This window comes from Ambystoma mexicanum, chromosome 1q (assembly GCF_040938575.1).
Source record: "Ambystoma mexicanum isolate Mex_15411 chromosome 1q, UKY_AmexF1_1, whole genome shotgun sequence".
NCBI classification, from domain to species: domain Eukaryota; kingdom Metazoa; phylum Chordata; class Amphibia; order Caudata; family Ambystomatidae; genus Ambystoma; species Ambystoma mexicanum.
Window position 1 is genome coordinate 688,357,706 of NC_090922.1, and position 16,354 is coordinate 688,374,059.

The window sequence follows — 16,354 nt, forward strand, 5'->3', positions numbered from 1 at the left end:
GGACGTGGAAGCCTACAAGGCAATCATCAAGGGGTGGCATTTGACAATTAATTAAGGAATATGGGGGAAGAATATCCCAAATATGAGCAAGGAAAAACTATAATTGATGGGGAGGTGCTTATCTGGGTGAATTTGGGACCTGTTTGAGGTCTCAGGGTCATATCATTGGTTTGCAACATGCGGCTGAAGGACTACTGTAAATGCAGTGTTAGGGAATGTTACAGACAGCCATGTATGGATGATGAGATAGTGTATGGTCAAGGTATAATCTGTTTTTAAAGTAGCAACAAAGTCAGGACTAATCAGACACCAATATTCTAGCCTGCAGAACATTTGCATTGTTCAGATTTTAAATCAGATTTGGACATTATGGAACTGTTTGAGAAACAAGGACACATGTCAATTAGGTACTTGTGCAATTAAATTGTGGATAGGAGTCCTCTCTTGAAGATACTCTTGATTGTGAACAGTTTCCTGAAGAATTTGTAATAGATAATGATTTTCAGATCATTTTGACTAAAATGGGAGAATATTTGAGAATAAATGCCATTACACATTTTTCCAAGGCTTTGAATTGTAGACAGGAGGAAAGAGAAGGCGATTTGCTTTGGATAATGCATTACCATGGTATAATGCATTATGAGAAATGGTGACATGTCACTTGCTGCTTCACATAAGAAAAGATAATTGGGGACTAAGGTGACAATATTGTGGTTGGTAGACGAGGCCCTGATTCGTGTGAATAGTAATGGCTGAATATGAATGTTAATCTTAATTACTCCTATTCCATGTCTTATCACAGCTCTTATTAAATGAAGGCACAATGCCTTCATTAAGTAACCTGACAAGCAGGGATGGAAGGTACTGTGTCTGTACTGCCGTGTAGCCGGTTCAGTGTAATCAAGAACGTCTTTTAGACTATCACAATTGTAGAGAGATGGCCTCATGGTGGTATTATGGTGGTAATGGTAAAACGTGCTATTTGAAATACCTCTTGCAAAAATACCTTCTAATTATGAGTTGGGATTGCATGGCATATTTTACTTCCTGGGGAATATAGAAAGTACTGCAAGGTAATGTGTCTGCACCACAGGGGGCTAAATATCTGAAACAATCACAAATCATAATTAGGTGGTCTTTAAAAATCGGGGGTAGTCAATATTTAACCATAAAAAGTAGAATTAATTTGGGATTTCAAATAAGGAGGATAGTATGATTGAACATGAATGTGACAAAACTGGTTGTTGGCAATGAGTACATCATTGCGACATTATTCAAGATCAATACGTTCACAATAGTGTTGTAAAGCTCTTGCAGGGATTGAAGGAGTAGTACCAGCAAAGGGATGTAGCTGAAGGAAGTGGACAGCCTATAGCTCTCACTAAGAGGAGGAAGAGGCACAAGCCATAGTTGAAAACATATTACCACTCCATTCTATAAAACAGAACAACTTGGAGAATGTTGAGGCCCATTTACCCACACACATAATGTTGCAGAGTTAATTATTAAAGGAGGGTTGTGATGTGAATATGGATAGTTGTTTGTGCTAATTATTGTGAGTTAGTGATGTTTGAATTAAGAATGTGCTCTGGCACAGAGTTGATTTAAACATGAAACAGAAGAGAATGGACATTGTAAACTTTGTGTTGCTTGTCTTCACTACAGATGACTCGTCATTGAGGCATTAGTGTTACCCCCTGTGAAATATATGAGCTCTATTATGACAACCAAATCCATCAGATTGTTAAACTCCACGGCATAGATGCTGTAAAATCAATTGAGGATTAAGTACACAGTTAAATAGATGAGCATTCACCAAAAAAATGCCATATTGATCTCTTTTATTATTACAACTAAAAAGCATATTTAAACATATGATCAGTACAAAGCGTTTTTCAGAGTTTGGTCCATTTTCTAGAAACCCAGAAGAAATTCTTAGCTTAAAACATATAAACAATTTCACAAAGTTGTCATATAAATACAAAATTACAGTCTGAGCTACCATATTTAAAATGTTTCCCATCAGCGCTTGGAAAGTAAGGTGGCTTGAGCATGGGCAAATACTGCAGTATACTTTCAATTTGAAAGGGACATTTACAAGCCAGAGTTAGTGTTTGCAAACACAGTTTGGGATCATACTGTACAGAGAGAAACCAACGCCGCAGGTGATGAGATCTGTGTCCCAGCATGTCAGATTGAACGCTAGTTTGTAATATTATATTAAATGGAATTATGCACCCATATTGTGGCTGGGTTTTCCTTAAGGGAAATGGAGCATTTATTGTATTCTTCAAATAAGTCACATGGATTATTAATAGGGCATATCATATAATAAAATGAAATGATTTTGCCCAACAATATCATATATTTATTTTTTGTATAATGTTCTCATTCAAGATTGATACAGGGAACAACACAACTAAGGTGCAGTTAGCAGAAAACACAACAACAGAAGAGAATGGAAAAACATAGGATACATTAGAAAAGAGAGGAAAATAACAAAGGTATGAAATATAGTAGAAATATCACAATCGTAGTCTTTTATCGTGATATGATGGGACACAGCTGCAGTAGATAGCTTCACTCGTCACGTGAACAGTGAGCAAAGGGTTTTTGTCACAGGCACATTATAGGAGAATAGACAATAATCATAAGACATTGGGACTGATTCATGGAATTTGTGCGCCGAAAAACAGGGATTTGTGCTCCATTCTGCCCGCAAATCCCTGTTTAACAAATGGGGATTTGCGGGCAGAATGGCGCACAAATCCCCGTTTTTCGGCGCACAAATTCCATGAATCATATCTCTTCTTCCATCTTGTCTGATGTGCTTCTGGAGAAAGCATGAACACAAAAGAAGACTGGAAACCTAGTTGTGACCATCCATGCAAGTGAAAACACAGCCATTGCAGCATGATACGCTAGCCAATACCATAGCAGAGTTCACATATTTTTGAGCACATGGAAAAAGAAAATGTAAATGGCTCTTTTAAAAACTTAAAAAAGTTCACATTGTTTGTTCCTTAGGAGAAAGTAGGCTTTTCCTTTTGCTTGCCGGAGATTACAACACAGTTGAGCATCTGCACCCTACAGGCTTCACCCATTGGCCTCCCGTTCAGCCAGTGGTTCGATGCAGAAAGAGACACGTAGATGTCTTGAAGTCTTAGAACATACGTTTTAACTATATACCATTTCAGAACTACACCAATGCTGTCAAAGACTGCAGATAAAGCCAAGAGAGGTCAGTTTGTATTTTCAAACAGTGCCTCTCTTTTAATGGCCTTAACATTTGTCAATACATCTCCACGCACATTTATTTTAAAGATTGCGGCACGTGAAACAACACACATTCCCCTAAATAGGCCAACATAGGTAGCGAGTGCCCACAACTCATGGGTTACTTCCCTGCCACCACGGGTTGGGTCACACTGGGTTGCATCGGCAGTGTCACAATGTGGGATGTCACATCACATTACTCTAAATGTGAAAGTCGAGCACATGGAGTCTGCATGAGGATACAACCAGTCAAGAGGGGCTCACCACAAAACCTATCAAGCTTCAGGGTAGTAGGATAAAGGAAATACAACAGTCAAAGTGCGGGATGGTGTGTGGAGTGTAGAGTAAGTCGCTCGAAATCCCACTGCCTCGATATGTACTGGTGTGGCTCATTGAAATTGAATTCATGAGTAGAGGTTTTAGTGCAGGGAGGAAAGCTCAGGGGCAACACGCTTGGCATGGAAGCAAGATGATGTGCAGCAACGCAGGTTCGATCCCTGTGCTTAGAAACCTCTGGGTAAAATGCGCGTTACCAATTACCCATTTTAGAGTTTATGAATTCACTATGTGGAGGGCATTATATGAAGACAGGCCAGTACTTAAATGATATCCGTTAAGTGCCAGCATACCTCTTGGCAGACATTTTGTATCACTCATGCAACCCGATTGCATGTACGATCCCCAGAGTGTTGAGGAGTCAGTGATGAGAAAGGAAATGTAGGAGAGGTAGACAGAGGACTGGCAAGAGCAGCCTGAGATTTACATAAAACAGGCTTCTCGTGCCGGGTAGGATTGGGAATTGACATCCCTGGGCAACAACAAATAATTCCTTGTCCCAATGAGCAATTTGGACGTTTTTTGACAGAAATGCATAAGTAGTACCTTTGGGCACAATTCTGGGCAAATATGTGGCAGGTGGTGGATTTTAGATCAAGTTGAACCAGTAAGATTAATCCAAACTGCTATGATGGGGAACTAAGCTCTGGAAGTTGACAACACGTAGCCAAGATCCGTTACCGGCAGAGTAAGCCACTTCCCCCCGCGTCACACTCCCTCCCGCAGCATCCAGTAACGCTATTTTACAACATAGCATGCTGGTAGTTGCATTAAAGACAATGCAGTGTGAGAGGGCTCCAAAGTGAGTGTAAGCCATCTACCACAATATTCCATGATTTTTCCTTTGCCTCCCCTTGTTTTAACAGAACATTCTAGACCTGATTTTTTAAAACGTTTGGGTGACAAGTGATAAGTTGCACTAGAGCATCGTCTTCACTTGTGCCAAAACATGTTTCACCCCGTTCACAAACTGAATCTGAATCCAAGATTTGAGGTGTCGTGTTTCATCCCCCTTGTTTAATTGGGTAACTATGATGGTGTTTCTAGACATCTAAAGGCACATACTAAATTCACTGGTAGGATGCACAGGAAATTGAACCATATTACTGCATCTCTTTAAACCTCTCATGCATTACCACCAAGTCTCCTCTTCTTCTTCCCAATCCATAATTATTGGAAGGATGCCAGTTTCCTGCCCACGCTTGTTCACCATGTCCCCTCTTTGAGTAGTATAAAGCTGGAGGCTGCCGCCAAACACTCCTGTTTCTTCCGCAGCATGGCAGCCTTTTCCTGATGGGAAACGTCTGAGTTGTGTCACCATTGAAGTGCTTTATTTTGTAGTTCTCACCGCCACTGATGGGTTTGGGGGGAGTGGAATGCAGGAACCATGGTGTGCCTGAGTGAGCACTCTGGGACTTCAAGGTGACCCAGAGTGTGGGGTACGGCACAGCAGTCCCAGGTATGGCCAGCTGGCTGGGTCACTCAAGAAACCTCAGAGGATGCTGTCGTGGTTAGGCGAGATGTAGGGGAAGATCTGGGAGGTGAAGCCTCTTACCCTACGCACTGTGGCTAAAGCTTCTGGTGCCGTAGGAAGCGCTGGGAAGTCCCGGTCAGGCCAAAGCTTCATAAACAAGGTAAGGATGCAAATGTGTGTGTGTATGAGTGTCTGTGTACTATTTGCCTCAACAAAGTGCAGTGGCTGTTTCGAGAAAGATGGGCTCCCACAGAAAAGCAAAGAGAAGGTGCAGAGACGCCTCCTCATTCAATTACTCGTCCTCCTATTCTGGATCTTCTCACAGGAGGAAGGAATGCTTCAGAGCAAATCCAAAGGCCCTGAGTAGAGACATTGTATAGGAGGAACAGAAGGGGTCACACAGCGTGAGGTCTTGGCACAAAAAAAGCCCTCCCACTTCCAATTCTTCTTCTTAATCAGTAAGTTCTATGTGGACGGACAAAGAGCATACAGGGAAATATCTAGACCGGATGTTAGTTTCCAAAGCATTGGCCCATGTTGACTTCAGGATGCAGTTTGCTGAAGCAGACCCCTCTCCCTTAACCCAAGACCTATAGTGCACCATTTTAAGAAAACTATTAAGAAGGGCCTCCATCTGATTGATGACTTTAGAGACAAAGTGGTTCTTGTAGTAGGGAGCAGGATCACCTGCCTATTCCCAGGTTAATGGGTAAAATATATCCTCTGATGGTGGAGGAGCAGACATTGCATACAGCTATATAGACTGACTCATTGTTGTCCATTCTTGCAGTACAGACTTCTACGTCCACATGGGAAGCTATTTACGACCCCACAGGCAAACAGATTAGCTCTGCCTTGAAGGCAATTAATGCATCAGCACATCTGGTGGTCTTGAGGGCATCCACTTACACATCCTATACTACCCTGGCTTTCCTGGATGACTTTCAGTAACATTGTTAGAGGATCAAAGAGTGCCAGAAAAGTTCGACCCCATTTGATCTAGCCTATGAGAAGGTCTCAGCTGCATTCATCACCTTGGGTACAATGGTGGTAGCCAGAAGGTATATTCATGTTTAAAAACTGGCAAGTGGTGAACTTGAAAAATAATGTGGCCCTCCGTCCACAAGCATGAAAAGAACTTGGGTACCCTCATGAAAAAGCAGAAGTCACTTTAGTCAAGATATCACCCACCTGCAGTAGGTAATTTCAAGTTACCTTATTCAGAGAGTGGAAGCTTTCTGGGGTTGAAAGGCAGATGGTAAGCCGCTGCTCATAAAGTCAGGACGACATCACCTTTGAAGACTGCTCGCTTTGGACTGGAGGGACCCCATTCTGGTAGTCCCTGTCTCTTCAGGGTTCTTAGTCTTTACTATGTCAATGATCCCTAGAATTTGGACATCCTGAAGGAAGGGTATGGCATGGAGTTTTCCGCGGCACAGGCATGGTTGAGGGTTCTTGGCCTCGGTATCCTGGCAAAAAGACTTGTTTATAGAAGGAGATTCAGAATCTTTTGCAGAAGAAAACAATCTGGCAAGTCCCACCGGCATTTCAGGGATGAGAGTGCTAGTTGTAGGCTATCAGGTTCCCAAGGAGTAGTGTGGTTTCAGGCTGACTCTGAAATCAAAACGAGAAAACATTTTTGTACAGAACATCATTTTCAAGATGGGGACTCTGCAGAAGATTCTGCTGTTAATCTCAGTATGCAACTGGCTAGCATTGTTGGTCCTCAATGAGCATGTTCCAATTCATCAGGAATTTCACTTGTTCCTGCACTTTGCAAGTCTTCATTTTCAGTTTGTAGTGCTCTCCTATGGAGGTCCATCAGCACCCAGTATCTTCAGCAAGATTACGGCTTCCATCACAGGGAAATAACATTCAGAGGACCTGAAGATTAATCCATGTTTGGACCATCTGCTAATTCAGTGATCCCCAGTGCAGGAAGCGTAAGGGGTAGTCACCAGAGTCCTCTCAGTTCTGCATTGGCACAGGTTTCTTTTCAATCAACAGAAGTATTTTCTCAGCCCAACCCAGGATGTGTCTTATATGGGGACCTGGGTTGAAACCAAGTTGGTCCGACTGATGCTTCCAGAGGACAGAGCATTATTATTCTAGAGGTCACTGAGTTGTGTAATCTGAAGAAGCCTCAGCCATGCGGTTGCTGAGCATCCATGAGCTGTTGGCAGCAACGGCTGTTGTCTCTCAGTGGGCACAGCCCCATCTCATCTCCTTTTAGCATCTACACTCTCATTTGTGCCCAACTTCAACAGATTGATATCATTCACTTCCAAGGTGGTGAGGGCCTCACGATGGGGCAATCTCCTTAAGGGTATCTTCCTGGATCCTTCTTTAGCAGCAGTAATCACCACTGATGCCAGCTCCTGAAGTTGGAGGGCTGCTCATGCGACCATGACTAGTAAAGGAAAAAGGTCAAGCAGCGAGTTTCAGCAGTCCTTCAGTTGTAGGAAACTGGAAGCAGTTCAGCAGGCCCTGCTTGGCTTCTCCATTCATATTGTGTCCAATACTTTTCAAATACTTTCAGACAGAACAACTTCAGTTTCTTACACCCACCATCAGGAGAAGCACATTGCCTTCCTTGGCAATGATTGCTCACAGATTGATTTCTTGGGCAGAGAGGAACATTTTGGCTTTAGAAACTGGCCAAATCAGGGGGATGCACTACACCATATTTGTGAGTTTCCGCAAATGGTTCCTTCATCTTAGGAGATGTCTGTCAGCCCAAGGTCTTTCTCCTGATTGTCCACCAGTTTGGTCTTCCACTGATACACTGATAAACTTGTTTGTGTCTCCTCAATCACAGGCTTCTGAGGTTCTGATCTAGGACAGCAGAGGTGGGGGTTTGGGTGGTGAATGTGCTGTCCATCCCCTGTCCTTTGGTTCATCTGTATATGTTTACTCCTGCCGCTCAGGACCTTGAGCTGGATCAGGACATCCAGGGCAGAATTCCTCCTGGTAGCCCTTTAATGTGCACACATATCTTGGTGCCCTCTGTTACTTCTGCTAGCTGTGGCCCCTCCTCTGTGCCTACCCGTCTCTCCTATTTTGATTCTGGCAGCAGACCTGTGGCTAGATATGGTGGTGCCTTTCCATGGACAGAATTGTGAACCATGAGAAGACATTTCAATCTGGCCCTGTTTTACATTATCAGCCATCCAGCCTGGTGACAGTACAAGAAAATAGGTGTGAAGTGAGGGAGTTCAAAGAGAGTCCTGGTAGCAAAGTTAGTGATCTTGAGAGGACACACTTCATAGTTGGGGAGACCAAAGAGGATGCTGGCACAATAGGCCAGTTTAAAGAAGACACAAATTGTTAAGAGATGCTTGGCTGTGTTGAAAGTGTGGCGGGGGGGGCCTGAGTTTCCTAATATTTCTGAGTTTGAGGTGAGCCGCCACTGTTGCAGTTTTGGAGATGAAAGTAGAGAAGGTGTGAGATGGGTCATAGATGACGTTGAGGTTTCTAGATGAAGAAAAATAGGGGAGAGTGTCAGGTGGGAAATGAATAGGCAGTGGAAGACATTAGAGAGAGTATTTGGCAGGGAAGAAGAGCGCCTCTGTTTTGATAGAGTTTTACATTTGAGAGTGCAAAGCCATCCAACATTTAACAGCAGAGAGACAGTTGGAAATGTAGATAGAGAGATCAGAGGATGGGTACAGTTGGTTTCCTTGGATGTGAATAAGGTGATTCTGGTGTCTTTAAACAGAAACAATTCCTTCAGATTATGGGCCAACAAAGTTCATAAGGCTTCTTCCCTATCCATTAGAATGTGGATTTATGATACCATTGTTTTGACATATGTTTTTACTAATTCCCTTCTGCCTGGCAGAATGGTAGGCCAATCGGGAAGCTGCTTAATACTAGAGGCCAGAGGGGTTCAATGATGGATACCTGTAGGGCTGCTACGTGGTCCTTCCCAAATACTTTTTCACATTGTTAGCGTCTGTCTAACCCGATGCAAGCTGATCAGGCATTTGTCTCTGTGGTTCTTCGGTCTGTTTTTCCTTTCAATCTTTTTTGATGAGGTTTTGTTTATTAAAGGCACACTGGGCTTTGAGTTCTCCTATCTCTGCCTCTTCTTCCTGGATAGATATTCAGTCTGATCTTGAGGAGACTTCAGATAAGTGAGGACTGGGACTATGAAGAGCAGACACAGTGGTCATACTGGGACTACTTACCGGTAACCTTCAGTACACCTAGTCCTATTCTTCCTCTTGACATGGCCAACATATGTGTAACAAGCCCTGGAGGGGCCATCGTTTGTCTCCTTGGGTAGTTAGTTACAGGTGTGCTTGGGGGCCGTCTCCCTCAAGGAGGTGGCAGAGTGAGTAAGGAAGGTTAACCTTTTGAGGCATGGGTAAGAAAGGACAGGGGTAACGACTGATATCCTCCAGATATTTAAAGACTATGACGAGAATGAGTAGGACTATGTATAATGAAGATAACTGGTAGATATTCCGAGCATTATTTTGTCAGTGGCTCAGCAGACATGCAAATTGCCGCCTTTCCACTTGCATTTCTCATTCCAAAGAAGGATAGGCATGTTTTTGTGTGGCTTACATTTCAACATGTGGGATCCTTTAAGGGGGGCTGTTAATCATTAGGGCCGGTAGGGCACTCCAAACACTGATGAATGCAAAGGGGCTCTCGCCAGCACGACATTTACACTGGTGAACAGCCTTTGAGAAATGTGCTGTTCACCTATGTGAATAAAGTGATCTGCACATTTCGTAGTCACACAAGTACAAGAAGTGTATTCTCTGCGCTGTTTTACTTCCCTGACTTTTTGAGACTCAGGTCCACAGACATCAATGCTGTAATGCTCTAATATCATTAAGGCCCTGCTTTGGCGTTAGAACAGCCATTTGATACGCACCCCATCCTCATATGGCGGGCTTATAACGCCAGTTATAGTTTTCAGTGGTGGGCTATGATACTATAATACACTAGAATGAAGTGTAGTGCTGCTTGAGCACCCTACCATAGTCCTTACTAGAAATAGTAGATGGAATAGGACAGAAATGCAGTTATTATCAGGAGTGATGAGTGAGTCAGATGTTAAATCATGGATTGCAGGAGATTGGGTGTGCATGTTTACATATATCCACCTGGCAAATCAAGCTATACTCCTGAAACACAGGTTATGTGGCTTCTCACTGCCCCCTCTAAGAGACTTCTATAGAGCTAAAGTAGTCCCGGTGGTGACTTCTGGTTCAGACGCCTTAACAGCTTTTCCAACAAAACAATGGCCGCTACTGAAAGGCCGCTTTTGGAAAAAAGTGCTTGGATTACCAAACTCCATTCCAGTCCAGATCATCACAAGAGAGTTTGGGCTAATATCATTGCAGGGAGCAGTGGAGTGGAAAACGCTGTCTTTTTCAGGAAGTACTCCTATCCTAATCCCCCACCTCTCCTTGGTCTGATAAAAGCATAAATAGAGTCGGGTAACAGCGTGAGGGGGTCTTTATGGGACCAGATGAGCAGATCCTTGCTGGAAAATCTGGGCTCCACCCGTGAACACCTACTGTCCAATCCAACCAAAGCGAAGAAAAAGCTGTGGCAAAGAGACTGGATAAGGACGTGCAAGGAGGTGAATACATGTAAATTTGACCAACATCTAGTACATGAAACGAGAGTATATGGAGCCATGTCAGACTACATGAAGAAATTCCAGACCAGTACTTTTACAGAACCCATTTCATGCGGATCAGATTTTGGGCCTCATCACGAGTTGGGCGGTAACACCGGCGCTAATAGCCCTAGCGCCAAACCCCCCGGCGATATTAGCGCTGGATCACGGGTTTGGCGGAAGGGTTTTTGCCCATTCCCCATTGGGTCCATTCGGGAATTCCTCATTCCCCATTGGGCCCAATGGGGAAAGTTTGCGCTATTACCGCCGGCGGATTTCCCGCCGGCGGTAATCGCGCCGAAAATCAGCAATTTTGCCGCAGATTTCCCACCAGCTCAGAGCTGGGGGGAAATTCGCCAAAGCCATGATCTGGCGGAACCCTAAATGCGGCGGTAATAGCGTTACCGCCGCATTTAAGGGTTACCACCAGACTCATGATGAGGCGCTTAATCTGTATCCTACACTGGAGATTATAAAGGCAGGAGAGGGACGGAGTGCAGAAACTATGTCATGTAAATTTTGCAAGGAATCAGGATTTCTGGAAAACCTTTACCATATTTGTACCTGATGTCAGGGCCTAACAGAGCAGAGGAAATGTTTCTAAAATTGTGGAAAATGCACCTTCCCTCACGGCAGATGACCGGTGGTCCATCCTCCTGAGGGGAGAAAAACTGTCATTGTCTATTGCTACTGGGAAAGTTCTGGGGAACTGTCTCAGTCAAAAGACCCAAAGAACGCCTGATTAAGCTGGGATTGAAATACAAATGGTGACCGCTGTCCTCAGATGGCCGTACTCTAAGAGGAGGTGCGTCCTAAATGCGTCCTAAATGGGTATATAAATCGTTTCTTTTGCTAAAGGTTTCTGTATTAAACTGTTTTAAGCAATGCAAAAATAAAAAAAAACAAATATCCACCTTCTGCTACCCTGGGGATGGGTTAACACGCCTATTGAAATGCTGCAGAATTTTGGTAAAACGTTGGGATTGAGCAACACACGAATTCCACGGTCTGATGCAATTAAAAATAACTTGTTTTAATACGATGCTGGCTTTGTTCTGCAGTTCATTAATACATTCATTAAGCATCGATGAATATAGTTGCATCCAGCACCGAATACGATGTGACTCCATTTCCCAGTACAGGAGGAACGTCAGTCAGCGGTAGACTGGCCTATAGGGAACTCTGGAGATTTCCCCATTTCCCCATTAGGGCTCTACGCCTTGGGGCTCTTTTGTGTGGTAATAGTTTATTTCCAAATGTTCCCAAGCGTTGGGCTTGCTGAAAATGTGTAACATGGGGCCACTTTGAACATTATTTCCAGGGCCTCGTTTGGTTCCCTGTCCACCACTGAGGTCAGTGCACGACTTGAAGCCTTGCCTTGCGATTTGCCTCCTTGCATTTCACAATGTTGAATTAGGAGCACAGAGGCAGCTGGAGTGCGGAGCAAGGAGTCAGTTTATGACCATTCACCCCTGTACCACATCCAATATAAAAACCCCTAAACTGCCCTGTTGATGGCAGTACAACTCAACAGATCAAACTCAAAACATTTGACTAGTGAAAATAAAATGCAATCCCAGAACGACAAAAGAAAAATAACGTCCTTTCAATATGGCGAAAAGAGGGCAGCCGCTCCTTTTAGTCCATGGCACTAGACATGTGTTTGCAGTGTTGTGATTGTGATACACAACAGTTCACTTAAACGAAAAGATTCCCGGAGATGGGGGACGAACCTCCAACAGATACATAAAATAAAACAAAAAAAACAAAAAAACACGTGGACGAAGTAACTAAACACGTTGGAACTCTAATTCTTGTACAATTGATCTGGGACCGTAACGACCCTTTATTTGAGTGGAAACCCTTCTCTCCATCAGGTAAACCCTTTTGCACAAGTGCGCGCTTATTTATACCAACAGCATTTGCACGCAGCTGTCAGGCTCAGACTGCATTATTTGCAACGTATTTTAGTGAAAAACAGTCTGTTCTGGAGAGTAATATGCGGTTTCCTTTGATGGCAGGACCCCTTTGATATCGCTGTCCGACCCTGGCTTCCGTATGAGTATTGCGAAACCTAGGTGGCTGCGCCAGCGTTTGCATCTGGTGTGCGCCCTCCGGGCTCTCTGAGAGAGATTCAATGGAGGAGTGTTCTGCTGTGGTCGTGGACCATTGTAAGTCCTCCAGGGACTGCCAATAGAACACCGGAATATCCATTTTTCCCAACAAAGTGAAACAGGCTATAACATTCTCCTTTACGTCCATCGGAACTGACGTGGCGTGTGTGCGCTGTAGTGACTTGTCCCTTGTAGGGACATTGTGGCTACAAACAGGCAGGAACTGAGAACCAAAAGTGGCCCTAGAATTTTGTTCAGGGTGGCCACAAAATGACCCTGTGCGAAGCAAAGCTATAGTTTGGGTGGAACTCCCACACGAATATTTGGAAGAAATGTGACCAAATACTGAATAAAAAAAATACTTGTACCAAGATAGGGATTTAAAACGTTTTGAAAAATAGCAAACGAAATGACACATACCATTTGTTAAGAGTGAGCCATACCATTATGGAATCTTTAGAACAAATTAATTCATGTAATGTGAGGGATGAGGAGAGATGGAATGGAGGGGACAGGGGTGCATGGGAGAGCTCCCTATAGGCCAGTCGACCACTGCGGTCAGGCAGCGCCACGCAAGTTGACATCGCAGGTATAAAAGTGGCGCTTCTATTTCCAGCCCGCTAGAGGGCGCCAGCGAGGCCTTCCCAGGATGCGCTACATTTGGCGAATTAATTCAACTGTAAAAGGGTATGTATTCACTTATTCGTGAATCCAATCTATTGATGATATGTAAACAAACTGTCTCCTTTAAATACAAACTGGATTTTTAGAAGCCCATGCATATTTTCCGTGATTGTCTGATTTTTTGGGTCCACATTATTATTTTTTAGCACTTGGAGGCATCGGTTGGACTGATCAAGTGGCAAACCCCTGTGTATCATGTACTTATCTTTGCAATGGAATGGTTCAGCCATTCTGAAAAAACCTGACAATGAAGGTGGTTCCACCCCAAACTACAGCTGGTGGTTTCTCGGTAGCATCCTTTGAGGTTTTCTTAAATGGGAATGCAAAGTGTCAAGACCCCATTTTGCTTTAATAACTCCACAATGGGAGAACATGTGTTTGAAGTCTATTCCACGCTACATCGCCATTCACTGGCGTATTACTGAGCAGGAACATGCTCAGGTTCAGCCAAATCACAGCCGGGACCCAGCATTGGTAGTACCGGATGTTGCAATGGCATCTTAAAACATGTTTCCCAAATGTCTGTGTCAGAATTCCCATTTGTGAATATTCTAAGAATAAGTAACAATTCAGTAAACCATACGCAAATGTAGTTCCGGAGAGCTCCTGTTATATTCAGGCTGATCTCTGCGGGCTGGGCTTCCACCGGTGCATATGTATGCTGGGGAGAAGCTCAAATGCTGCATCAATGTCAATTTCTGCAATCGTCAATAAAGATTAGGGAACAATGGTCCCTGGGATGCACCACCTCGGGATTTACCACATCTCTCCGACGTTGAAGGTATTTGGGAATTTCGTCTTGTGCAAGATTCTAAAGTGTCTCTGTATTCAAGTGCCCATGAGGTCTTCAGTAGATCTGCAAATGCAACCTGGATTGAAGTGATCAAGTGATCTGGTGTGGGGTCGCAAGCATTTCCATCAGAAAGGTGTCGATCGGGGTGTCTCCGATGAGTTTGAAGAAGAAAAGATGCTCCAGACATTTCAATCCAATGGACCTCAGGGCTGGGAGTCGGAGGAGAAGTTTGGCAAATCTGAAAAAGAGCAGACGTTTAAATAGATGAATAGGTTGTCAAGTGACATCACAAGAAATTGTATAGATAACAAGGGCAGATATAGCAGTTGGCCTTGTTGGGATGCATGTTAAAATCCCTGCCTATCCCAAGCGATTCAGGCTGCGGATAAAATATACTAATACATGGGAAACGCACATAAGCATGTACAGGTGCGTAGGGGAAGTCCTGTGGGTATAGGTGAATAGTGTGGGGCGTGTTCATAGTAGGAACCTACATAGATTTACAGGTAGACCAAAGAACCACTTCATCGAGTGTTAGGTAGATACTCACACCACAAATGGTATAAACCCCTGTTCAATGCCAAGAAACATAGAAGTGACACCATATACAAAGAGAGGCCTGAGTACTCACAGGCCATGCTGAAAACACAGAACAACGAGGCCTCCTGCTTGAATATTTCACCCCACTCCAGACGAGATAGGGAACACACACAAACCAACGTATCTTGTTAGCTTTGCGAAACTAGAAAGGAATGTGATCGGCCTAATATATGTAGGGCTGCAGCCGGTCACGAAGGACATTCTCATGGCAGCCAGGGCAGAGGTCTTGAGCTGCCAAAATTCCCATTGAGATTTAAGACACTAGCGTCTCCCAGGATAATGGTCATCTTATTTGAACTACCAGATGCTTGTGAGCAAACTATCTCAATCCTTCACAAATGAGATTGATTAATGGGATCTGCAGGAAACCCAAGCTTGCCCTTGGGGAGGAGCAGCTGATAAGGGGGGAGCATAGGAGACCTTGGCCTGTGCTTTGTACCAGGGAGTGCAAACGGTGATGCCAACTCTTATAAGATTGCGACAGGGAGGCATGGCAGGGGCGCCTCTGTTTCTGGGATTAGAAGAAGTTTGCTTTATTTGCAAGGGCCAGTCTAACTCATGTTGATGGCCAGGTGCACATCATGTGACGAGGCTTTAGGGCAGGGCAGTGATTCTAGTAACTTAACCAATAACTTAACAGCAATCCAAGGTGAAAAGTGTGTTACCCACATGTGAAGAAGTTGGAGTCAGAGAGGACGTAGCCAATAAAATGGGGGACCATATGTAACTAGAAGTATGTATATAGGTGGTAGCCAATGAGGGTGTGGGATGAACAGTGTATATTGTGTGAGTCACAGATGACGATTTATGCAGTTATAATGTGTTGTTTGTTTTGAAGAAGGGAGGGAGCTCTGCAACAGTGCACTTATAATAGCCTGTCGCCATTTCATTTTTTGGATGCAAAATAAACCTCTTTTTCTATTGTCTGGTTGCTGGAGGTTTAGCCTACAAAATTGGTGACCCTGACGTGATACCAGACTCCCCTGTGAGGATGGAGGATTCCTGGCCACCCATCCAGGGGGGCTGAGCCCACCTGCAGCGACCAGTCCCTTTTTGCGTGCACTTTGGAGAGGTTTGCAGGAGCCGTGTTATCAGAAGTCTTGTCTGTTCTTTGGAGCGGGGCGCTGTCACCTGATTGTGCAGGCAGTTGATGGGACTCCATGATGGAAGATTTCAGGGGAACATGTAGATACAAGTGCACATTTTTGCAGAGAAAAATAAGTGGAGAAGGAAAAGGGAGTTCCCTTTGAGGGAGCGAGGAATGGGTGGAAAGTGTGGAAGACCATCTGGCATTGTATATAGGTTTGTTTTGTTATTATATAGAGGACTCTGCTGTAATGGGCCCCTTCCTATTGCTAGGGAAGATGACAGTGTTGCGTAATAAAGGGAAAGGTACATATATAACCTCTGTGTATTTACTGGTCCTGGGGTCTCTC

The 16,354-nt window shown here is 44.0% G+C and overlaps 1 protein-coding gene across 1 annotated transcript in view; it reads right to left on the minus strand.

Annotated features, from left to right (window-relative positions):
• Window positions 1–1,824: 1,824 nt before the first annotated feature.
• The window catches only part of LOC138535309 (retinoic acid receptor RXR-gamma-like), a 1,109,202-nt gene continuing 1,094,672 nt past the window's right edge, over window positions 1,825–16,354 (minus strand). Inside the window, exon 11 of the mRNA XM_069641285.1 lies at window positions 1,825–14,556. Coding sequence (XP_069497386.1) covers window positions 14,409–14,556 — 148 coding nt within the window. The 3' untranslated portion in view covers window positions 1,825–14,408. The remainder of the gene's footprint in view (window positions 14,557–16,354) is intronic.